The sequence below is a fragment of the Platichthys flesus genome, chromosome 16 (assembly GCF_949316205.1).
Source record: "Platichthys flesus chromosome 16, fPlaFle2.1, whole genome shotgun sequence".
Lineage (NCBI taxonomy): Eukaryota > Metazoa > Chordata > Actinopteri > Pleuronectiformes > Pleuronectidae > Platichthys > Platichthys flesus.
In genome coordinates this window covers 2,415,751-2,440,417 of record NC_084960.1, presented here as the reverse complement: position 1 = coordinate 2,440,417, position 24,667 = coordinate 2,415,751, and the positions used below count along the sequence as shown (strand labels likewise).

Here is a 24,667-nt window from a genome sequence, read left to right as displayed (position 1 = left end):
TTGATCTGAGTTAAATGACACAAACTCATAAATATCAGTCCCGTAAACACGCCCACATATTTTTTCCATCAAAACTCGGATGAATTATTGTCTGAGAAACAAAATATAAATTCCTGGATCCAGAATCAGTCTTGATTAGATTCTTATCAGCGTGTCGAGCAGCTCACTCCACTCGGATCAGGACGGTAATATTTCAGACAAAGGATTTGATTGACAGGTTCCAGGGAGAAGCATGAGGCATAAAAACATTGGATCAACATGAGAAGTGGTTATTTCCAAGGCTCTGGTTTATGTTAACGATAATTTCACCGTTTTTAAAATAATGAAAATCGTTATGACTTCGTTCTCCTTGATTATATTTATTTTATGTACACGTCATGTGATTGGACTATTTATCATCAGAGAGCGAACGACAGGTCAGGACGGAACTGGGCTACAACCTGGACACATAAATTAATTTCAACCTGCAGCGGGTCGGGGGGGGGGGGGGGGGGGGCACTGGAGCTGAATGTTTGCTAAGGGGTCCCGGGGGGGGTGGGGGGGGAGGGTGCTGTGCAACCAACCATGCACATGCAGCTTCATCTCTATGGAGTCGCTTCCACTGCCAAACATGCAAGGCAGGAAAACAAACTGTTAGGGGCGGGGGGGGGGGGGGGGGGTTGTTTACATTATGCCTGATGAGGGGTGAAGTTGTAAAGCATGAGACATTCCACTCTGTGCCACTGGAGATGTATAGGAGACATTTTTTTTTCATTAAAGCTTAAACTATTAGGCGAATCGTTGAGAGGCCATTGTGTTGAGACGTGAAGGGGGTGGGTGGGGGGGGGGGGGGCGCTGAGGAATGAATGCACACTTCCTCCCGGGCTGTGTTGGCACGGTGTTTGTGTTTCCTGTCCAACAACAGCAGAGGGGGATGGATGTTTCTGATCGGAACAATAAATAAAGTGGTTTGTAGCTTCTGTCACCTGAGGAGGAAACAGGCATCAGAAGGTTTGGGTTCGATTCCCGAGCAACGAGCCGGGTGCGAGGAGTGACGGGGGTGGAGGGCGTGGAATGGCTTGGGGGGGGGGGGGCCTTTGCAGGGACGTGGGAAGCTAGAAACCTCTGGCTTCATCCACACTAAGAGTTTTAATTTAGAAACAAACTGACTCTGCTTCAGATATGAGTCCAAACTCCTCCAGAGCTTCAGAGCCGATAGAGCGGAGAAGTTTGAAAACGCTGCTCGTCAAGTTTTAGTTTGAAAAGTCACAGAGGGGTCGGCATCACCGGGACCCTGTCAGCAGCCAATCACAGCTCAGCGGTGGATGTGTCTGAAGACCACGATGGTCCCTCGTGGTCTTCAGCGTGTGGTGAGGGATCAGGACAGAGATGTCCACACTGATCCGTCTCTGCTCTCACTGATAGAGTTCGGATCCTCTCAGACACGTCACAGCCCGATACAGGCCCAGGAATGTGTACAAGTTGTGTACTTTGTGCATCTACGGGACATTTTGTGTTTGGACAAAGTGATTGAGTGACAGCAGTTTGTTTGCTCGGAGCGTCGGAGGACGTCTTCATTCCCTCGGGAGCTGCGAGACAGAAGGAGCTCAGCTTTTGTCTCCAGGCACATTAATCCTCAGCAGCTTGGTCCTGATGAATGCGCTCACACCTGTGTGTGTGTGTCTGTGTGTGTGTTTGTGTTGTGAGGGACGATTAGCGAGTTGTTTCCACTGCTCCGCTGCGTGGATCAGCTCACACCTCTGCTCTGTGTGTTGTGTTTGTGTTGTCAGGCTCCTCAGAGGACCTGCAGCAGCACGGGTCACCTCACCGACACCATCACAGCTGTGAACCTTTGTCTTAAGAAAATTCCTTTAAGGCCTCAAATGTGAAACGGAGCTCAGAGAAAAACGTGAGCGTAAAAAAACTTTCCCCAACTTTATAGCTTGAGAGGAAAGAGTTGAATCTAAAGCTAAGAAGATAGATAAAGTTGAGGTTCAGATTCATTTTAGCAAATAAACTTGTCACGGCCACTAAAAATGAGAATTGCCATCAATGTCCGGACATTTTCCTTTTGTTGTGAATGTACCTAATAAACAGAAAGTGTGTTTATTCATTAACAGTAAACACATGATAGCAGCCGCACCCCCCCCCCCCACACACACACCCTCCTCCAGCCACTGAACATTTGCACCTTTAAACATTTTTACATTTGCACTACACTTGTTTTTTTCTACCCCTGTATTATCCCACCTATAGTGTATTCATATTTATATATTTATCTTGCTCATAGTGTATTCATCATTCTTATATCATACCTTACCTCTTAATACTGTTCACATTCCATTTATATTTCTAACTGTACTTCCTATTTATTTACATATTTACTGACTTTTTTTGCACTTTTTCATGGATATGTACTTGTACTGTGCAATGACAATAAAGTTGAATCTAATTCATCTCCTCTGGAAGGAAACGTGCTTTAAAATAAAATCAGCTTTTTTACCTTTTGCTTTAACCAAAAAGAAAATAAGAACGTGTATGAAAGATTTTAAAAATGAACAATTAAATATTCACAACAGTGTCTTCATAGTTCAAATCAACACTGAGGGGGGGATTTGTTTTCTTAACAGTAAAAGAAATGAAGCTCTGGTCGTCTGCACCGACCTTTGCAGGCTCTGCGGTGGGAGATGGACTTGGTCATGTCCCGGTAGTAGCCCTCCTTGCAGTAGTGGCAGTGGCGTCCCGCTGTGTTGTGGCGGCAGTTGAGGCAGACGCCGCCGCTCCTCCGGCCCGACAGCTTGTACAGCTCCATGTTGAAGCGGCAGCGGCGGGCGTGCAGGTTGCAGTGGCAGGCTGCACGGACACAGACACACACACAATGAATACAACTCGATTCTGGACATAAAGGGAAGAAATAGGTGAAGTTCTCGGATTTTAAACAATCCCCCTTGAGCTGGTGTTTTCACTCCGGCTGCATGGTGACACCGGTTCCCAGTCAGCCGAGGAACCACAAACCCTCGTGAAACCATCAAGGTGGAGATCAGAGCTGTTGTTCTCAGCTCCTGAAAGGCTGACATCTTGGAAACACGAGCTTACTATCGGCTCACGGTGTTTCCAAACCTCAGATAAGTTTGTGAGAGACCCTGAGAACATGCGTTTAGCGGCCGGACACGGTGAAGCCGTGTGGTGTGAGTTTCAAATCGGGACAACGGGTTATTGAACCAGATGGCGCAGCTTTGGTGGAGAATAATGGAGCGGCTGCAGGAAACCTCCGGGTCCAGGCTCTCTTTCACTCGGCCACCTGCTTGTGAATTTAACCTCTGACCCCCGGTGATGTCAGGCAGGAAAGGGCTCTTCCGCTCTCACACACATCTGAGCGACGGCTGCGCTCTGTGATTTATTGTCGTTGCTATTTTCACTCGTTGATATTGACCTCGGGGGTTCGAGTCCCTCACGCACTGATGATGTGGTGCTGGGATCTCAGGCCGTCGCCAAGTTTTGTCTTATGGGATCGTTTCGATATTCAAATAAATTTAAAAAAAATCCAGCAATCTGTGAGATAACAATCTCATATTAAAAGTTAACTCATTATTTATTACATCATGATTCTTTCATAGTTGTGTTACGCAAAAAATGAATGAACGGATTTGTACGGAACTTTGTGGAAGGATGGGAATCGAGCCAAGAAAGAAAAGAAAGTTCAGTGTGAATCCAGGGTTTGCTTTAATCACTTTAATTAACATTAAGTGAGTTTGATCCTAGGGAATAGTTTATTTAGTTAGTTACATAGTTACTTAGTTAGTTGGTTAGTTGGTTAGTTAGCTAGTTAGCTGGTTAGTTAGTTGGTTAGTTAGTTGGCTCGCTCCTGTTCTTATTCAGGTCAACAACAGCAATGTCAATGCTATTCTTTTAAATTACAAGGCATCTAATTAGTTTCCCCCCAGAAGGGAAGCATTGAGCTCCCACACAAAAGTTGTAGAGCTTGTGTTAACGATGTGTTAGCTTTTTTAAATCACATTAAATTCCTTCAATTAGGCCAAATCGAGACCTCACGGTTCCTCACGCTTCACTAATCTCTGCGTCTTAACGCTGAGGGCGGCGAGATGCAGGAGATAAGATCCACACATGCTCCACGTTCATCTGGAGCTGGAATCACGTTCAAACACACCCACACCTGCCACCAGGGACCGGAGCTGGCAGGTGGTGGGGATTCAGACACACTCGTTGTGAATGGAGGGGGGGCACACACACAGACACACACAGCACCTCTGTGTTTGGCAGCTGTCACAGGCTTATCTCCCTCACTTCCCTCCCAGGGTGGATTCAACACTCTCTACACCGAGCTTTGAAGAACTCTCTCTCTCTCACACACACACACACACACACACACGGACACACACACACACTCACGCCTCCATTTCCCTCTCCACTACTTTCTTATCCCAGATGTTATCTCCACTTAGCAGACGTGTGAGGGGGAAATGCAAAGAGGCCTTTTCACGAGTAGGAATGCTCTCAGCAGGAAACAAAGTCGATGCAGGTTCTGAACTTTCATCTCCTGAAACGTGCAGAGACAGATGATCTCCACACGGCAGCCGGCGCTTTAACCATCGCCTTTCAGACCGACAACAGAACAACAAGTCATGTGATCACTAAGCGTTATCTGCCCAGCTGTCCCCAGGCCCTCCTGATGGACGCTGTGCCCTCTCCTCCACACGTCCTCGCTCTCCTCTCACACTCGGAGCGGTGACAAAAGCTCCGGTGCTGATAAGCGACCAGCTGCCGGTGGCCTTTCCTGCATCTGTCACACGTCGACCACAGCACGGGACGGAGAAGGTGAAGTCTGGGCTCAGGTGACCCTCGCTCCCTCAGCCTGTCACACGTGTTCCTAACGTGTTCGTCTCAATTAAACTACAACTCCTGCAAACTTCAACAGATTTCAAATTTTCGGCTCAATCAGGACATGTCTGATGTCATTTATCATTTTCCAACTCAAAGAATATTTATAAACTGTAAACTGCAGCGTCGTATGAAAGAAACTATTGTGAACTGAAACTGTGACGATCTTAACTTGTGTTTGAAGTCACACATTTTGACCTTTTGTCGATTACTCATCTATTTAGACGATTATTAAACATTATTAATAAGTGACTTTTAAAAAAACTAATTGTTCAAGCCCCTTCATTTGTTCTTAATAAATCAAATTATTAATAATTCCTTTTTTATGAACCAACCGGCTGTGAACTGCTGATCATTCACCTCTGACTGGCTCTGTAATTAATTATAACTATAGACCTGCTTGTGGTAAACCTTGACCTGCTAAAGATAATGTAATTGTTCCATTATAATATATTTGATCATATAATAAAGCAAATGAATAATGGTAATAATAAAACGACTAATGTTAAAACTGCACGTTTCCTCCACTCATTCTAAAGAAACTAAATATATCAGATGATATTTTTACAGAATTTAACCTGCAGCCGTTTGTTTGAAAGTAGAAAAACAAGTTTTGCATGAAATAATAAAAGCAAAGGAGACGTCACAGTAATTCTGACAGAGTGTGAATACTAGACAAATGCATATAAAGTACTGGGTACTGCAGAACCGCAGCTCGCCGTGTTTTTAAACATGCAGAGGAGCAAGGTGTCTCTCCCGACTCGGCTTTCATTTGGTTTGGAGGAGCCTCTCAGAGCGATGCTATTCCAATCTATTTATGCTCAAGTGGCATCTATCAGGCTTAGTGAAGGAGGAGGCCGTGATGGGTGTGCATACTGGATGGAAATCACGCATCCCACAGCTCGGTGGTGGAGGTGGTGATTCGCTCTGTCTGCAGAGGCGAGCGCTCTTCAGAAACAATCAGCCATCTGCACGCCAGCGTCTCTGATGAGATTCAGTTATGGACGGTTTTTAAAGAACTCCGAGCTGCAGGAATTTAACCAGCTCTGTCCACAGGTGTCAGATCTGTAACCGAGTGTGTGTGTGTGTGTGTGAGAGAGAGAAAGACTTGTGTTTGTGTGTGTGACCTGCACTGAAAAGAATGCACTGCTCCTTCAGAGATGCAGAGAGATGGGATTCCAGCACAATTGTTGTTTATCCAGGACCAATTACTCTCTCGCTGTGTGTAATCCCGCGCAGACACTTGTATCACGAGCCGATGACGTGCGTGCGTCCAAATCAAACAGGCTTCAAGTCTCATCACGGCCGGGGAGCGGGGGGGAAGACGGCGTTCGACCAGTCACAGATCACGAGGCTCATGACAACAGTTGGTTTAGCAGAGTGGGATGTTTCAGCCTCCAGACGCTATCTGTGTTTGTTGGGAAATGTCTCTGTGAGTTAGACTGTGTGTGTGTTTGTGTTTGTTGGCGGAGGGAGCAGAGTTGTGTTTATTATCTGTGCTACTGCAGATCTGTGGCCTCACAAACACGTAGACACACACACACACACAGACACACACACGCTGCTGAGGCTGCACCACTCGATTGAAAGGTCTCGCTGCATAAAGAGCTTACACAATGCTTGCATAACACCTGTGTTGCACGTGGGTGATGTTTCTGAAGTGTCACAGGAGTTCATTAATAAACATGAGGTGTCTATTTAAAAGAGCATAGGTAACACTTCTGAAAGGTGATGCATATTTTTTACAGGACTTTCAGATTCCTCACACATTTTCAAAGCCTCTTTACCTGTCGACATCAAAATCTGTATTTTCCTCGATATATTAAGTTTCCCAGTGTTTTATCAGATAGTTCACTAACAGGCGAGCCACAGTCTAGATCTGGATCCAGAGGCTGAGGTATCCTGACCCGAACCTCCACGTGATAAATCATAGAGGATTATAATATTTTGACAGAGTGTTAAAAACCAGTGATGTGAAATGTAACCGTTCCAGCCCAGATTTAAAATCACGACAGGAGAAAAGTCGGGTTGAGTCTGACATGAGAATAGAAACTTTCTTTTTTTAATTAAATACTTATTCATCACCAGATGCAGTGATGTGAAAACTGACAATAAATATTTTAACCATATTATTGAGTTATAGTTCGTACACGTCTAATATCTCAACGTATATATTTACCTGAATCAAACATAAGAGACATTATAATGTTTCTGACATTTGCTTGAATGTTTCTTTCTCTTTCTGAGCCTCTCTGAATTTCAATCAAAGACAAAAATCCACCTTTTACACTGTATTTCTATAAAGAGTGTATTTTGTAAGTATATCATACATTTGAGATGAATAATTTCTCCTCTGATCTCCAATGTCCCTGCGTTCCTTTCCCAGTACATGTATCTGGTTTTACAAACCCTGAATATTCAGTATTAAGTAATTACTCTCTGATTCATGGGTCGTAATGTGAAGCGTTGCTGAGCTTCACTGGATGAAGTCATAACTGAATCTTTCGCCGCCTGTATAGCTTCGCTAATAAGGCAATGAATAAGTCAGTGATCGTGCTTCAGGCTCTGGATGTGGTTGTAATGATTATAGAGACAGAACTCCGAGTCAGTAAATCACAGCGTGCTGCGTCCAAACAGACTTCATCGATATATCATTATAAATCTGGAAGGCCGGGAGAGTAACTCACAAATAAAATCCTGTTAATCGTGGTCGTAAATCCAGTTTCATAGAGAAGTGGGATCAGCTGCCGCGGCGCTGAGACCAATCGTTATCGAAGCCGACGCCGCCCGACAAACGCACAAACATAAAAAAATAAAAGTGCCACGATCCGTCACCTTCAGCTGCTTCCAGCCCCCCCCCCCCCCCCCCCCCCCCCCCCACACACACACACATCTCTGCAGCAGCTGTGGATTTGATGAGGGCGAGGACGACAACAAAGACTTGAGCAACCAGCTCTCTCCAGATGATGAATCCTTTTACAAGTCCCCCCCCCCCTTGGCTCGGCTTCTCATGGTTTCACTGGAGGCAAAGAAATGTAAACAGCGAAAGGGGAAGAGAGAAAAAAACCAGTGTGGAGATTCTGATCTGGAGCAGGTTCAGACGATGACCTCTGAGGAGCTTCGTCAACAACCTGCTCACCGTGATGTCACAGGAACAAGTGAAGCAGAGTTTCCTCTTCGGCCGAGTTAAAGGAGACAAACATCTGAGCTGGACCACGAGGAGCTGGAACAGGGTTTTAATGAGACGCACATTAGAAGCAGGTCTTAGCTGCACTTGTCTCTGAGCTGAGCTGCTGCTCGTGGACTTTCATCTCAAGTCGCTCCATCGATGAACTTCCTATTCCTTCTAATGATGGACAACGGGAGGACAAAGTCAAACGAAGGTCATAGAGGCTCTTTGTTTAGCAACATGTTCTTCAAAACTCAGACTTCGAGTGTGTAGAACTTCTGTGGACGGTACTAGCTGTCAGTCAGACCGTAGCCACGCCCCCCAGTTCAGACAGGGCTTCATTGACTGTTTGACTCTAAATGGACCATAAGTCATGTTGATTTAAAGACGACTTGAAAACTAGAGATCGAGACATAAACTCCTGACGTTATAAATCAACTGAGAAGTCGAGTTATCTTCTCAGACTTCTATAGAAACTGACTTCACAGGTTCCTCTATAACCCTACAGGTGAGCTCTCCACAGCCTGAGACAGTAAACCGACACTGAACCTTCTTCAGTGACCAAACTGAAGAAGGTCCAGGCCAGAGGTCGACGAAGCCGCTGAGCCCCATCTGCCCTGTATCGGGACAGATGTTATCAGTCTAATGATGCCATCATGGCCAATTTGTTCCCTGTGGGGAAGTTGTGTCTCCTCCGCGACCGTAACGACACACACACACACACACAGCAACATAATGAGCCATCACTCAGCTCACCTTTCAGCCCCGAGGACCTGCCAAACCACACATGAGGCCATTTTGTGCCCGGAGACCAGATAAGAGACGGGAAAGGGCCAAGCTGAGCTAATGAATTGAGCCGTCCTCAGGATGAAAGGCTATCTGAAGCCATCTCCCTCTTCCAGGTCGACCAGGTCTGAGCACGCTGCTGTGTCTGTGGGACTCGCTGCTGCTCGCTGTGTGTGTGTCAGTGTGTGTGTGTGTGTGTCTGTGTGTGTGTGTGTGTGTGTGGGTATAAACTGGTCTTATTAAAGTCTAGAGCCAAATGTCAGGAGCTGGAGTCTGACTGGAAATTGAGAAAGATCAGAAAAAGTCTTGGTGGAACATTTAACAAGGATTATATGGAATGAAAGCTTTACTCCATTACTGTTAATTTAATAATTGCATGAGTCATTTGAGGGGATACTAATTAATGCATCAATTTAAAGACAAAGTTTTGAATATGTGTGCAAAGATCAGAACTTTGCTTGTTCCCTGAATGTGGCAAATACAATGTCGATAAGATGAAATGATATTTAAATAATGGCTCTGTGTTCCATTCCCCCACATGTGAAGCATCAAGGTGCAGCAGAGTGTGACCTCTTTAAACCCGACAGCCTGAGTTCACATCACGCCCACGTACTTAAAGACATCAGCATCTGTAGCCACGTCTGACCTCTGACCCCGGAAGAATTTGCCCACGGCCGTTAAGAATAAACAACATTGTGGATTGGAAATGTCCTTTTTCTTTTAATTGTTTTTTATTGCAGAGGATGTGGGGTTACAAAAGTCTTCCCAGGCGGCACAGTTCATATTTCTGTTGTGTAATGTCTCTAACCAGGTGGTCTCCTGGCCTCCGTCACCCTCTGCTCCAACAGCAGAATTCTCTTAATAGGATCCGTTTGCTTGTTGTGGAGCTTTATTAGCAGTTGTGTAAATGTGTGTGTTAGTGTGTGTGAAAGTGTGGTTTCTCTCCTCGCTCTGCACACTGCCTCTCTCCAAAAACTGGGAATAAGTGTCTCTGTTGATTTGCATGCACCCGTCTCACCATGCAGCCTGCACTGATGTCATGGGGGTGGGTGGGGGGGCGTTCCCTCTCTTTATGAGCGTGGCCCTTTGATCTCTGGTGGAGATCAATTAGCTGAGCAATCAGCCCCCCCCCCCCCCCCCCCCCCCCCCAAAAGTAACTGCCCATAAACCGTTCGGTTGCCCGGTGACACAAACAGCCACCAACTCAGCCGGGCTCTGGTCGCTCTGCAGGCTGCTCTGCTGCACAGTGGAGCAGCCTGCAGAGCGACCAGGCTGCTCTACTGTGCAAATTTAAAACACTTGGTTGACCAAAGTGCTTTACAAAGTGAAAGGCACAACAGGGAAACAGCAATACGTAACATTTCATATCATAATTCTGCTGGAATATTAATCCTTAACTCTAAAAGAAGACCAAAGAGAAGAGATGTGATCTAGCAATGATTGGTGAGAGAGCCGGCAGATCTAATATGGAGTCGATCACTTCTGGTTACGAGCCTCGTTTCAGGCAGATCCAGGAGCAGCTGAGGACAGTTCAGCTGTTTTTCAGACGTGAACTCCAGAGAACGTCCGAACAACCAGGTCTGTGGTGAATCCTCTGGAGAATCTCCTGCTCTGTTCTCACATAATCCAGAGTTTCAACTCGGGCTTTGGCAGGAGAACCTCCAGAGAAGGTCCGGAGCCTCTGTCACTTTGGACACTTGCAGTTCTCACATGCTCTGGAGAACATCAGGAGTTTCTCAGGAGTTCCCTGCAGCTCTGAAAGCAGCTGTTCCCTGTTTGATCTGAATCATTTCACACATGAGAAGAAAGAGTTCCACCGTCTTCCTACCGGCAGCATTTGTTGATTTTGAAATCGGAAATGACCGAAGCTATTCACTCGCTCTCTAAACAGCCGCTGTGAGCTGCTGCCAGTGATAACACGCCCTCTCTTATGAATTATAGAGTATAATGGCCGGCACATCTCAGCCCATTTCTCCTTTTCTCATCGTGTTGGAGGCGGTCCAGCGGAGGCGTGAGGGGGGGGGTGGACCGCTGGTTCACTTGGTTGGAGCGTACGCTGTGTAATTGCACCAGTCCCCCTCCCCCCCCCCCCCGGATCTTTGTTGCACGTCGCCCACTTTCTATCGGCCATTTGTCTTGTCTTTCTTCGCCGTGGAACTCGTTCATTAAAGCAGCGGCGCCGGGAAAAAGGGAAAACACCAGCAACCGGCACTGAAAGGACACAAAGAGGAGGTGGAGAGGGAAGCGTGTGTGTGTCTGTGTGTTGTGTAGTCGTTTCTCTTTCTGTTCTCACGGCCTCTCTCGCACCTGATCCCCCCCCCCCGACGTCAGGGGTCAGCGGTGAAACATTTTATATTCTCGCCAAATCTTGAATCGAGTCACTTTGTCAAACGTGAGGTTTGTTCCCCGAGCGGCCGCCGGAGGAAACGAGGCCGGAGTCAGAACGACCAATTAAAGCATCAAGCTAATGGATCGGTGGAGGAAGGGTCCTGCTGTGACTGGTTGGCAGGAGCTCAGGGCGTTGACCAGGAAATACTTCCTTTTTCCTGTATGTGTGTGTGTGTGTGTGTGTGCATGTGTAAATTAAAATGCCTGCTGGGGTTATAACCAAAACATTCTCTAGAGTAATAATCTCATAAAACCGTATTAATTCCTGGTGTTTGTGTTTTTATCTGAACTGCAGCACTCTCTCTCTCTCTCTCTCTCTCTCTCTCTCTCTCTCTCTCTCTCTCTCTCTCTCTCTCTCTCTCTCTCAGTGTAGGTGTGGAAACTGCTGCTCCTTTTCCTTCCTCAGTTTTTTATTTCCTCCAGTTTATGGGCGAGGTGATGAAAAGGTTCATCGAGCTCCACGAGCAGATTCTGTTCCCTCTGTTCTGTTTGGAAAGGGAAGTGTTTCACTGTGGGTGGAAAGGTCGACTGCTTCCACACAAACATGTTGTAAAGAAGTGACTTCCACCTTTTTCATGTGACGCAGTTGTCTCACTTCAGGTCAGACTTAACAAGTTCTACATTAACCTTAATGTTTTCAACCATAGACTTTAAACAAAGAGTCCTCACTTTCCAGAATGTCAGAATGTTTTTAACACGTGGGCTATTTTCTGTTTGGTTGAGTTCTTGCCTTTAAAAATCAATTCTTCCAACACCTCAAACGGAAGTGCAATGAATCCTGGGATGTGTTGGACGGGTGAGGATCCACCTGATGGAGCCCCCTAGCTGCTGGAGGGTGGAAGGACACATTTGGAGGAGCCTTTAATTTCAGTTGAGTCTAGAGACGCAGCTCAGATCCACTCAGGCAGGATTCAAGACCTATAGAGCCGTCATATCATCCATCTTTATATAAAGTCTGTAACTTAAACTGTTCATTTATCATTTTTAGTGGTTTATCAATTACTTCTTACGTCTAAATAACTGTGTATTTCTTACCCTTTGTGTCTTATGAGTACATTTTGTATAGCAGTGATTTGCATGTTGACACTTTATTACCCTCCCTGTAATCACCAGCTTGAGGCCGACCTGAATAGTTTTGCTTGTATTTACAGTAAAAACCTGACAGTACATGAACGCGGGTCTAATTGTGCTCGTGGTCAGAGTTGATGTTCTCCAGACTGAACCTGTGCTAACATCTAAACGGGGCCTGGTTGCTCCAGGGCTGGATCCCGGCCGGCGTTGGGCCGAGGTCCAAATCCTTCCCACAGAGCGGAGAGGTTATTTTAACACTCTGGCACGCGGCTCCTCCGCTGTGTTCTCCCGTGCTCGGGGAATAAAGGAGGCGAGGAGCCACTCGGCCGTAAATCATAAACCTGAGGTGACAATCCATCATTCCTCTGGCATGTTTATTGTGCTTTCTTTTGTTTTACACTTTTCTCCAAGGGTCTATTTATAACCAGCCACATCCCCGTGTCAGACGAATCTCTCCCGGGCGGTTTTAGAATGCATCAAAGATTTAACCCTATAGTTTAATGACAGTAGATTCATGTTCGGTGGAGGAGTTTTCCAGTTCTGCGTGGGTCAAAGTGGGTTTTCAACTCAATGGAGGAAATCTAACGAGCAGCGCCTCAGGAGAAGCTCCCAGCTCTCAGGACGGGATCGAACGGTGGGTAATGGGAGTTCTGGAAACACTGAGGGGTCATTGTGAATGTTTTCTCACTTCTGTTTTCATTTTGATCCCAGAGTTTGTCCTGCTGGTTTCTAGGCGGCGTCCAGGACATGGTACTGAGCCGAGGAGGAAAAGGCTTGGTTCTTCCTGCCGCCGGCGATCTGAGCAGGATCCCGCTGACCCTTGACCTCGGTATTAATGACTCAAACAAATCCCCTGGACTGATGGAGACGAACCTCAGCCTCCGTCAATCAAACCGACGTGACTCCACCCTCCGGACTGTTGCATTTAATCTACTTCACTCTCGTTCATCACAACATCAGCTGTTTTTGATATTCACTCTGGGGCTTTTTACTACTCACGGAAACTATTGCATAATAAATTTGTCTTCTGCGGCTCTGGAGGGAGCTTTTCTTCAGTTTAATAGTTTTGGTAATCTTTAGTCTTCATCTGCTTTTACGTCACGAGATCTCTATTGCATCAATTCTGACCTGGTTTCTTTTAAATGTACGATATGTAACCTCGCCCTCGATTGGTCTCTCAATCATAACAATAACACAAGATGACATTAGTTTGATGACGTTAGACTTTGGAGACTTAAACCCCGCAATCAATCAATAATTCAGGATTATAACTTAAACGTAACAAGAGACAATGTGCACCACCCAGAGTCCAATGAAATCCTGACCAGACCCTGTTGCCACCTCTGTATCTTCCTCTTCCCTCTGCTCCGTGTGACGGCTCCATTGTTTAGCTGTTTTCAGATCTGCTCTTGTCTCTGCTGAACATAAAAAAACCTGCTGTAACAGACCCCAGGCTCTGCAGGCGTGTTGTACATCACGGTGTAATCTGACATGGTCGTCAGGCCCGCTGCCCTGAGGTCATTCTCTTTCCCAGCTGCCGATCCGAGTGGGAACCAGACACGATGTGCTATCTCTGACTTACTATCATGAGAAATTGTGTCTCACTGTCTGTGTAAATAAACCACATGCACACGTGTGAGCAGGTCACGAGCTGTGTGAGTTCACATGGCACACTCAGCCCCTGAAGGTCTGCAGAGACCAGAGGGAAGCGTCTGATGATCGGAGAGGAAGGAAGTCACTTTCTGCTGTGTGGTGCTGAGCGTGTGAAGGAGCCGTGAGTCATCGGCTCCACGGTAGCTGAGCTGGACACGAGACGACAATAGGATGGGAACAGGCGGTGCACTGTGGAGGGGCTGGACCTGAGAACCCACATGTCTGAGTGGGAGACGCTGGACTTTCTCCCGTCTGTCCCCCTGAGTCAAAACTCCGGAGATTGTCCTGATGATAAGATGTGAGCAAAAGATTCTCTGGAAGATTCACCGCGAGCAAGTGGGTGTGGTCATGATGTTTTTAATAAGTCAAATATCTCAGGATGAAAAAGAGGAGCCGTGAACGTAGAAGACAAACGGAAATGTAAAGAAAGCTTTTGGTGATGAAGGCTCCGGAGATTTCAGGGGAGAATCTCCTGCTTTTCCTTTTCCTTTTGTGTGAAAGACAAACTGTGAGTTCCTGTCTGAAAACAGCTTCTGCCTACATGTGCACAAACAGTGGAAGAGTTATGGGGGAGCACACGAGCGGCGGTTTAATCCTCCGCCTGTGGACGCTCTCATGCTCCCGCTCTGACCGGGAGTTCGGCCTCAATCACAAACACAGTGTGCAAAGAGACGACTGCAATTGATGAATCCCCAGGTTTTCTCTCCTCCGAGCGGAAACACAGAACTCTGGGATGTTTATGGTCATGTGGGGACCGGCGTGTGGTGGTCGGTGTTCTCCTCTCCCCCATTCATCCTGCCGAATATCCCCTCAGATCCAATAAGTGGTTCCTCGTTCTCACCGAGAGAAGGATTGGTCACAGGGGGGCGTGAGGGATGGAGACGGAGCCCGGGAGGATGTAGGAATCCATTATATGGCAGAGCAGGCCCACGCAGATTTAATATGGAAAATAAATATGAAACAGGAAGAAGAAAACGTCCTTTTCCACGCTTCGAGGCGTCTACACTTTCTTAGTTTGAGTGTTAAGCAGCAGTCACGTTTAATGTACACATTGTTATTCAGTAGAGGAGTGAAATTAAACCTCTGAGCTGCAGAAAATCCCCTTCAACACTTAATTCAACTATAATTGATCCAGTTGTCATCTTTGTGGTCCAGTAAAAAGACGCCCAGCAGGGAGGATGGTACGAGCCAAAGGAGGGGGGGGGGTGTCACAGGGGGTAAGTCGGGCAGGCGACACAGAGGAAGCGTGTGGGCGTGTAAGCGTTGCTGTCACTGAGCCGGTTGTGTCGGGTGGCAGCGCAGCAGGGGAGCTGGCTCTGGATCTGAAGCTGAGCCGCGGAGCGTGTCACTCCTCTGGCCTGTTGCTCACTTCCCAGCCTCCCCTTCTTCAGGGCCTCAAAGGGCGGGGGGTGGGGGGCTCGACGTGCACTAGGTGGTCCCAATGCCACCGTGCAAGTCCCAGCTCCGGGCAGCGCTGCGTGGACAGACGGTGACTGTGGCCTCAGAGGTGAGGATCCACACTTCAGGAGACAACGAGGCTCCGTGAACAAACAACGATAAACTAGTTCACATCCAGACTCAGAGATCTTCTAGACTCAGAAACTGAAATCTGTGCTAAATAGTTGTCAACTCTCCATATGTCAAGCTGCTCATAAGAATAAGAGCCAATTTAAACCATATGCAAAAGTGAATCAAATAATAATCCAACAATAAACCTGATGAACTGTCACTACACAATCTTTCGTTTGATTGGTTCATCGCTGTCAGTAAAGTCGTCTTCCAGCAGCTGTCAGAGCGCGTTTGTGTGTTTTGGGGGCGTGGCTTTGATGAGAGGAGCCAATGGGAGGGGACGTATCGTTAGCAATTTAGTTTTTAATTGTAGACTGCTCCTTTTCCAGGATCACCAACCCTGGCGTTAATAACTGAAGGTTTTCCAGTTAAACGAAGTTGGTCAGAAATGTGATTAAAAAATAAAATGCCAGGATAAGATGTCTGGGAGAAAATCCATCTGAAAATAAAGTTTTATATGCATATAAACTAAAAACACCATACATGACAGTTTGGGACGCTCTCTAAATTCAGCTCATCTTTCTCCGATGACAAAACTTCGACATCGTGCGACAAAACTGTTTTATCCTGCAGCTAATCTGTTGAAGACAGATGGAAAGCTAATGAGGATCATTAATGTGCATTTAAAAATAATTGAATCTATCTTTTTGTTTAATATGCATTATGTTCCTGGGAGTTTTGTTGTGTTTATATCCGTCCATACCTGATTTGTGCAGTCGTATCTGTTGTGTGAACAGTAAAGACCTATGTGTGTGTGTGTGTGTATGTGTGTGTCTCAAGCCAGCAGGAGGAGTTATTAGTTCATATTTAATCGTGACATATTCTGCATGTCTTCATTCATGTCTCCATTGATGGCGTGATGTCCTGCAGCTCATGCATGAAGGACACGAACATTAAATCAAAGCAGAACGCGCTCTTCTCAAAACATTGAGTCACTTCTCCGAGCCGCCGTCCACATCACAGCAGAACAACAGTTTTTTGCAGTTTGCTCTTAAAAAGCCCGAGTGAAACCTTTTCTGGCTCGGGACGTCGTGTCTGTCTTGAATTATGAGCTCAACAAAACAAAAATCCTCAGAACATGCAGCCTGTACCCAGAGGACACGGGACTGCAGCAGAGCGATGGAGGTTTCTCTGCACGTCTTTGTTTTTTACGTCCACAGAGAAACTCTCACCAGAGTCACTTCGCTGTGAAGTCCAGTTTGAAAAGTGTTGCTGTGGAATCGTGAGCGAGTTGAAAAGTCGTTTCTGGACACGCTACACAACCTGTGATCACTGTCAGCGTGTGACCCGACATGGAGAACACTCTTAATCACAGAAATGTGGGTTATAGTTCTACGGCACAATCCTATACACTGAACACGCCTCAGCACATTAACATCAAATATTACATCTCATTTCTTTTCCATAGGGTACGAAGGATAATTACTACTGAAAGGGGGTAGATGACAAAGTGTGTGTGTGTGTGTGTGGGGGGGGGGGGGTTGTGTAGTTGTTCACTTTGCTGAAGGGCTTGTTTTTCCTATCTTCAGATTTTTATCATGAAAACCTAAGAAGTCGGCAATAAATGATGATTTATTGTGCACACGGGGTCACGGGGGCTGGGGGGCGGGGGGGGGGGGCACAGTGACATGGAGAGGACAACAGTCCTCAGCTTGTGGGGCCAACACAGAGAAGCAGATTGCACTGGATAACATTCCCTGGATGTTTTGTTGTTGTTGTTTTTCGGCCAAATAGTTAAATGTGTCCTAATTAATTGTCCCGTAAATATTATTGGACGATAAATAGTGAGTGGAGGATTCACCGTTTTCTTTAATATTACATTTTGTGATTAAAATTGTGTGAAATTCAGATTCGGACAATTCAAGATCACACAAACTACATCTGATACGATACAAGTCACAAAGCGCAGGTCAACAAACCAACAGAGGTCGGTGAAGGACATCAAGATAAAGATGAAGGAGGTTAAAATAAATAACAATAATTTGTTATCAGTGATAAAAGATGTCGTTTAAAATAACCACTGTCTGGGTTCAGTAGCCTGAGAGCAGATGGAAAGATTTGTGGTTCCATTTATTTTTTTATGGTTTAAACGTGAGCCACGCCCTCAGATTCTTGGAACATCTGTAAATGATGGAATGAGTTAAAAAAAAATAGTGACAACAAGCAGAGGTGTCTCTATCGCCCCCTAGTGGCCGGATGCGTTTGTATCTGGGATATTAGGCTTCATTTCTGACTAGTGGGAGGAAGTGGAGACGTCCATCTTTGTATGCAGTGTGTGATCAGAGCTGTTGTGGTATTGTCTGTGTGTTGTTACGTCGAGGGGAGTTTTTAAGTTTTTAAGAGAACAGAACCTTTCCTGCATCGTGCCCCCATGTTGAGTTCCAGTTCCTCTTCGAGAACACCGACTCTACGATGTCACGCTGACAAAACCTTGAACAACGTGAACTGATTGGCTCAGCGGGTCGTGGCAGGAGATCAAACCTCAGACGAGTGTCCCCCCCCCCCCCGTCAGAGTTTCCACAAAGTCCATCTCCAGCTCTCTGAGGCAGGTTGAGCTCAGCTGGTCTCCAGAGGACGCTGACACGCCAGGGCTGCGTTAACAGAGTTACATCCTCGTCTCGTGTTTGGAAGAAGAACACATGTGAGTCTGCTTCATCTTTGATTGTTTTTGCTGATTGAAACAGATTTCAGACTATTTGAGTTTCCTCCCCCCCGCCCCGGGGGCCCGAGCCGTCCTCGAGCCGTGATACGTTCTAGATGACTGGGACTCGTCCGTCCATCTAACTGGTTCTCTGCTCCTGCTGGGTTTTCCAAGGGGGTCTGAGAATTCCTCACCTGCATCACACCTGGTTCCTATTGACCCCACATTCTCACCCTGGTATCCCAACACTATTCCTAAACTATGAATTCCATTTCATGTTCAGGCCCTGGTCTTATTTGGATTCTTTGCACAACACATCTGACTGTAATGCAGTTTGCTGTCGGACCTGAGGCAGAATGAGTCGACTAATGTGAAACCAAACATTCAACCCACAACAAGAGCAAGACGCTCACAATCACATTTGTTAGTTTTCATTGTTTTCTCCTGCATGACCAGAATCTGCTTTTCATTTTTACTACTGCCGAGTATCTCGTGCTTTAATTATCCCTGAACGCTGAAGTTCCCTCTGCCCACCAGAGAACCTGTGACGTTCTTCAGGCTCTGTCACGTGAACCTGGGTTCTCTTATTAAAGTGGAACCTCATTCCTACGTTTCTGCTGAAGCGACTTTTCAATAGTTGTCTTGTTTGTCTACGACTCCAGAAGCAGCTCACACACTTTTTGACACGTTACATTAGAGGGTGTTAACGTTTTCAAATATGTATAAATATCATGAAGTTCCCCAGCGTGGAATCAATAACAAACAAATGTTGTTTCGCAATACTTCTGGTGTTTTTTTATAGTCTTAATTTAAAAATTATGAAATGGTTGATGCAAAATCACTTGTTTCATCTTTCTAATAACTTTATCACATCATGAATATGGATGAGGATCCTTAACTTTGCTAATGCAGCGTGAGGTCATGATACAATATACATTAATTAAATATAAACTATATGTTCTTTATATACACACTATACGGCCCTTACGCCCAGACTTTTGGACTCCACTGTGCATATATATAAATATATATATAAATATGTAAAGACATAAGTGAGACAGTGAAACTCAGTAAAACTTCTATACTAAGAAAATCTATGACATCATGCTTTTCATGGGCCGCTGCTGTGGAGCTGAAACGAGACCCAGATGCTGAGCAGGGCCCGGCCCAACCTGGCAACCCGGGTAGGCTGGCAGCAAGGGGTCATCTGCAGCACAGACGTTGTCAGTGGTCCCGCTCAGACACACGGACACAGACCGGTCTGTAGGCTCACAGTGCGCCTCCCTGAAGGCTTCTGGGGATTTTAAATCTTTGTGTCTGAATCGTAAATCAAACCGTGTAAATGTTGTGACTTTGTAGATTTAGGAGCAGATTCAGGTTTGATCTCCGGGTCGGAGCTCGGACAGAAAACTAGATGTTTACTAAAAGCAGGTGTCTCGACTGATTCGATGCGTCTACGTGAGTGATTCCCAACCGGAGGAAACGAGGACAGATCTCAGAGCTGCTCAACGGATCACCCGCAATTCACTAAGCCCCTCCTAAAGCATCTCTTTAGGGGTTCATGTCTTAGGCCAGAGAAGAAGAACAGACGTGTGGAGGATTTGCATGAACGTGTTCTCTGAATGCTCATCTCAAGTGGAAGGAAACCCGTCTGACCGCCCCCCCATCCGACTCTCAGACGTTAGAGAACCCGACTCCGTGGCACGGGGACAACAAAAACAACCGTGGAAATTGGACAAGTGCAAAATTACACGTATGAGTGGCCGAGGCTACCTTTTCTCAACTCGCCTCAAAACCCACTTGGCAAGCAGCAGTTTTCCCACAGTTCCCTTCACAGCCCATCAGTCAGGCCGCAGAGGAGCGGGGGGGGCTTGACTGTCAGGGGTCAGTGCTACGCTGAACATGGAGAGAATATGAAGCAGCTGCCCGGGGACAGGAGAGCCTGACATGTGTGTGTCTGTGTGTGTGTCTGTGTGTGTGTGTGTGTGTGCTACAACCCCCTTCATTCCTTTACATAAATGATTATAGGTCGCGGTCAAACATTATCGTGAATACATGAATTAAAAAGATGTTTGTTTGTGTGTTTTAGAAACGTGTGAATGTGGAAGCAGACTGGGAATCAGCTTCTTGTAATAGGATCTAAAATTAAAGTTCTTTGCAATAGTCAAATAAATAATCAAATAGTGTGAAGAGACAGTTGACGCATCTGGACACAGACGTCTGAAAGGAAGCTTGAACTTTCTATAAAAGAGCAACACACTAAAGAAACAGACACACAAACAGACCTGCACTGACTCCGGATAATCTCCTGTATGTGAGAACGCTCAAGGATCCCTGGTCTGTTGTGAAGGTATCTGAACACACAACCTCCTGCTGCTCTGTGGACTTTCTGGACTTCATATCTGAAAGACATCTAAGTCTAAGGAGTGTGAACTGGGCCTGAACCTGGCTGGTCCCCGTCTAACAAGCCAACTGGGTAGGAGGACAATCAGATTGCACGGTGGACCTCTGGCCACCCATCTGACCCGGCCCGGCCCGGCCCGGCCTGGTCCTGCTCTGCTCTCCTGGATGTATTTGTAAGTCATGCAGCTCCACTCGATAGGAATGTGGGAGCTGTCGCCGCGGCTGCCAACACAAATGCCTTTTGACAAGATGATGGCAGCCCTGCACGTAGAGTCATGGGAAACCGACTTTGTCTTCTAGTTTCTTGATGCCTGCCGCCACTGAGTGAAACCAGCTTCTCTCCCAGAACCACTCCTCCCCGTCTCATTCTTCTCTCGGCATCCTCGTGTCCTGACCGCCGGGAGGAGACGTCCAGACGGATCATCAGCACCATCCCCTCCGCCGGGGCCACACACACTCAATGGAAACCAACCCCCCCCCCGGCCGTCCTCTTTCATGCTAAGGTGTCAGACCACCCTCATTATCTCCTCTTTGGACAAAAGGCCCAGTCTGGCCTTTCTGTGGTTTTTATGTGATGACACCGCTCACACACAAAACAAGCAGGGATGGTGAAAGGGGGCCGGGGGCCGGGGCCGGGGAAGGGGGAGTCTCCTGCTGACAGGACGATGGATGCCACAAGTGACAAGCTTTTGTTTTAGTAAAATACACTCGCATGTTGGCTTTGCTGGGGCGGGAGGCGGAGGCCAAGGGGAACAACTTGTTCACTTGTTCCGGGTGGTTGAGCAAAACCATGGCAGTGTTGGAACTTGTTACTTTTCCAGGTTTGCTTCAGCACGGCTCAGGGGGCTTGAGCTGTTGATATAACCCCCCCCCCTACACCCCCACCCACCACCGCCCAAGCTCTGTTGAAAATAGGCATCACAGCAAATACACCCTCTCATACTCCTGGTGGTGCTACTGGTGCTGCTGGTGCTGCTGGTGCTGGTGCTGCTGGTGTTAGTGGTGCTACCTACAATACAAAAAACAAGATCTGGCTCGAAGTGACCTCGCTCTTTGTCCTCCCTCGCTGAATAGTTTACTGGCTCCAAAGTGCCAGTTTATACTCAACGTGCCAGAAATGTCAATAAAACCGCCCTAATCGCCCGTCCAATCTGTAGCAGCACCTGCTTGTGGAAACACAACACGCCCCTGCAGTCTATCGCCGCAGCTGCAATGTTTCCTTCCCACTAAAGCGCGACTACAGTCGGAAACACGGGTCACAACGCAATTACGCAGCGGGACAGGCGCACTTTGTTTGGGCCAAATGACTTCCTCTCCTTTCTCCTTCTGCTCAGGAATTTTTTTTCTCGTGGGTGTTGATAAAAAATCAAAGGTTCAACAAAATGAACACAAGGAAACTGGTGCTAATGAATAAAACTGAGAAATGCAGCTTGTGGGACTTGACACTTGAAATCCAGTGTTTCATCTCAGACATGAAAGAAACATTTGTACAATGTATATTATAAGTCATGGGAAGTGTTCGTTTCTGTAAAAAGGGCTGCCCTTATATTGATAAATATAATATTAATTTATGTTTAGTATATATATACATTTATTTAAACGACTTGCAGTTTATTTAGACCTACATTTATCATATTTGTCTACATTTGCAACCAGTTTATGTAAATATGTGCCACCTTTCCCTTTATTTGAAGTTGATGCTACCACCAATGAGATGTGTGTAATTAACATCAAAGGGTTAATTTAATAAATGTTTTAAAATGTTATAATTAGTATTTTGCAGTTGAGGTCGAGCGGTTTCAAATCGAGGCCTTATCTCTCTTCGTTTAATTATTTGACCACAAATTAATTTAACTGCGTCTAAATACAGTAAAAACAAACAACTAATTAAGGATAATTATCATTTTAGACTCGAGATGTTTCTGTATTTCATTCCCAGCAAGACGAAATTGTAAATACAAAATTCCCATTAACGAATAAACAACTGGCCGGTGCGTAATTTCTGTGCGTAAAAGCTACGCCAATTCGAAAGTGGCTGATTTTTTAACAACATCTATTACATGAACGTTCTGATTTAATTTAGTGTATATGTGTTTTAAACGCTGCAGCAGCTCCACAGTGAATCGAGGACAACACGCTGAGACACTTACCGACGCACTCGTTGGCTTCTCGGGCCGTCGCGCGCTGCCACGGTCGGTCGTAGTGGAAAGGTTTGCACCTGTCGCACTCCGGTCCCGCCGTGTTGTGCTTGCACTCGCACACCAGATTCCCTTCTCGGTCCTTCACGCACTTCGACGCGTGCCCGTTGCACTTGCACCGTCCCCCGACCTGCAGGTCCGACACCGCGTAAAAGTAGGAGTCGCGGGCCAGCTCCGAGTCGTCCTCGTTCTCGTCCCCGAAAGTGTGCAGCCGGCTGAAGATCACCTTGATGTCGGTGGCCGTCACCCAGTCCTGCAGCACCGGGGAGTTGTCGAAGTCGTGCGCGGACGGCCTCCCGTCCAGCGTGCTGAAGGCGATGAGCCCGCCGGTCAGAGGGTGCATGTCGGTGTGCGAGTCGGTGCAGATGGCCTCCTGCTCGTTCTGCTTGGTGATGGCCGCCTTGTTCTGCCGGTTGTACATCTTCTTACACTGCGTAGAGTAGTACTGGAAGGGAACCCAGGACTTGCCGTAGTCCATGGACTTGTAGATGGCCATGGACTCGGGTCTGGGTGAGCAGAACTGCAGGCTCACGTAAGTGACCTCGAACTTCTTGCCCAGGGACAAGGTGAGGGTGACGTTCTGCGGGAACTGCATGTAGTTCTCCGACTGCCAGCACGTGAGGTTGTGCGGGTTGTTCAGGTCCGTCAGGTACGCGGGCGGATGCGACTTCTTGGGGTCCGCGGCGTCGCAGCTGTGACAGTCCCGGGACCTGTCCTCTCCCTTCTCGGCCACCACGCAGTACCTGGCGGCCGGGCTGCCGCAGGTGCTGGACACGCGCACGTCCTTCCCGAAAGCGGAGTTGACGAAGTCCGGGATGCACCTCCTCGGGTTCCCGTTCTCATCGTTGCACGGGTCCGGAGGAGAGGACTGTGCCGCGAACATGCTCAGCCCGTATCCTGCGAAGACGCCTCGGGTCAGCGCAGACACTGACACCAAGGTGAGCCAGACCTCCAGGAGCATCTGCATTGTAATCCGTGCGCCGCAGGGACTCGTGCGCTGCAATGCAAGGGAGACAGCATTAAGAACACAACACAAAGTCAGAGCAAGGGGATCAGTGATGCGCAGAGAAACTTGGACACGAAGCGTGAAACAATAAAAATGTGTTAAAATAATCTTACGAGGGAAAGAAAGCTCCACCCAGGACTCTACCTCCGTAAAAACTCCTCAGTCTGAAAGTGAAGCGCAACTACTGAGAATGTGGAGCAACAACTGATGCTGTTTTACGCACGAGAAACTCCTGCGGGTCCCCCCCCACCTCTCTCTCCTTTCAACTGATTCTAAACAAAAATAAGAAGTGGCAGATGCCCAGCTGGCTCCTGGTCCTGCTCTGCCTCCGTCTCAGTCACACCTCTGTCCACCTCTATCTGAGTCTGGCCCATTCCCTCCCTGTTGATCCGATGAAGAGGGGGTTCCACTCATCTATGGTTCCACTGATCCGGAGGAGAGGAGCCTGGTGGGAGTCTCTGCTCAGGGACGAGGTGACAGCGACATCTCCTGGTAGTAAAGTTCAACTACAGGCCCAAGATACCAGCGTCCATCCTGTGATTTGAAGAAGTGCTGGAGATGCACGTTTAGCTCCAGCCTAAACAACTGGACGTGTTTTGGTTTTATAATCACAACAGATCCACAGATTGATGATCTGCTCATGTTTTAATTTAGAAAATCATCAGATATTATTTAAAAATTTACGGAAATGTTCCAAGATACATGACGTCTACCTTGCATGTTCATTTTCATAAATGTTTGGCCATGTTGCAGAATTTAATGCACATTTCTGCAGCATTTACAAACGTAGAGTTGAATGTATGTTATTTATTTCATTAATAATATGTTACATAAATGTTTTATTTACATTTCACGGCATGTTGACTTTACTTCTGAGCATCTACATTTCACAAACTCATATTTCT

At 46.7% G+C, this 24,667-nt stretch overlaps 1 protein-coding gene across 4 annotated transcripts in view; it reads right to left on the bottom strand.

Annotated features, from left to right (window-relative positions):
- The window catches only part of ntn1b (netrin 1b), a 34,569-nt gene extending 10,177 nt beyond the window's left edge, over positions 1-24,392 (bottom strand). For 2 of the 4 annotated variants that reach the window (XM_062408655.1, XM_062408656.1), the window contains exons 1-3: positions 23,876-24,392; positions 22,709-23,753; positions 2,644-2,832 (exon numbers count right to left, since the gene is read on the bottom strand). In XM_062408655.1, the coding sequence (XP_062264639.1) occupies positions 2,644-2,832; positions 22,709-23,723 (1,204 nt within the window). In that variant the 5' untranslated portion in view covers positions 23,724-23,753; positions 23,876-24,392. Of the gene's footprint in view, positions 1-2,643; positions 2,833-22,708 lie in introns of all 4 variants that reach the window. The other 2 variants (XM_062408657.1, XM_062408658.1) reach the window with 1 other exon arrangement.
- Positions 24,393-24,667: the final 275 nt, after the last annotated feature.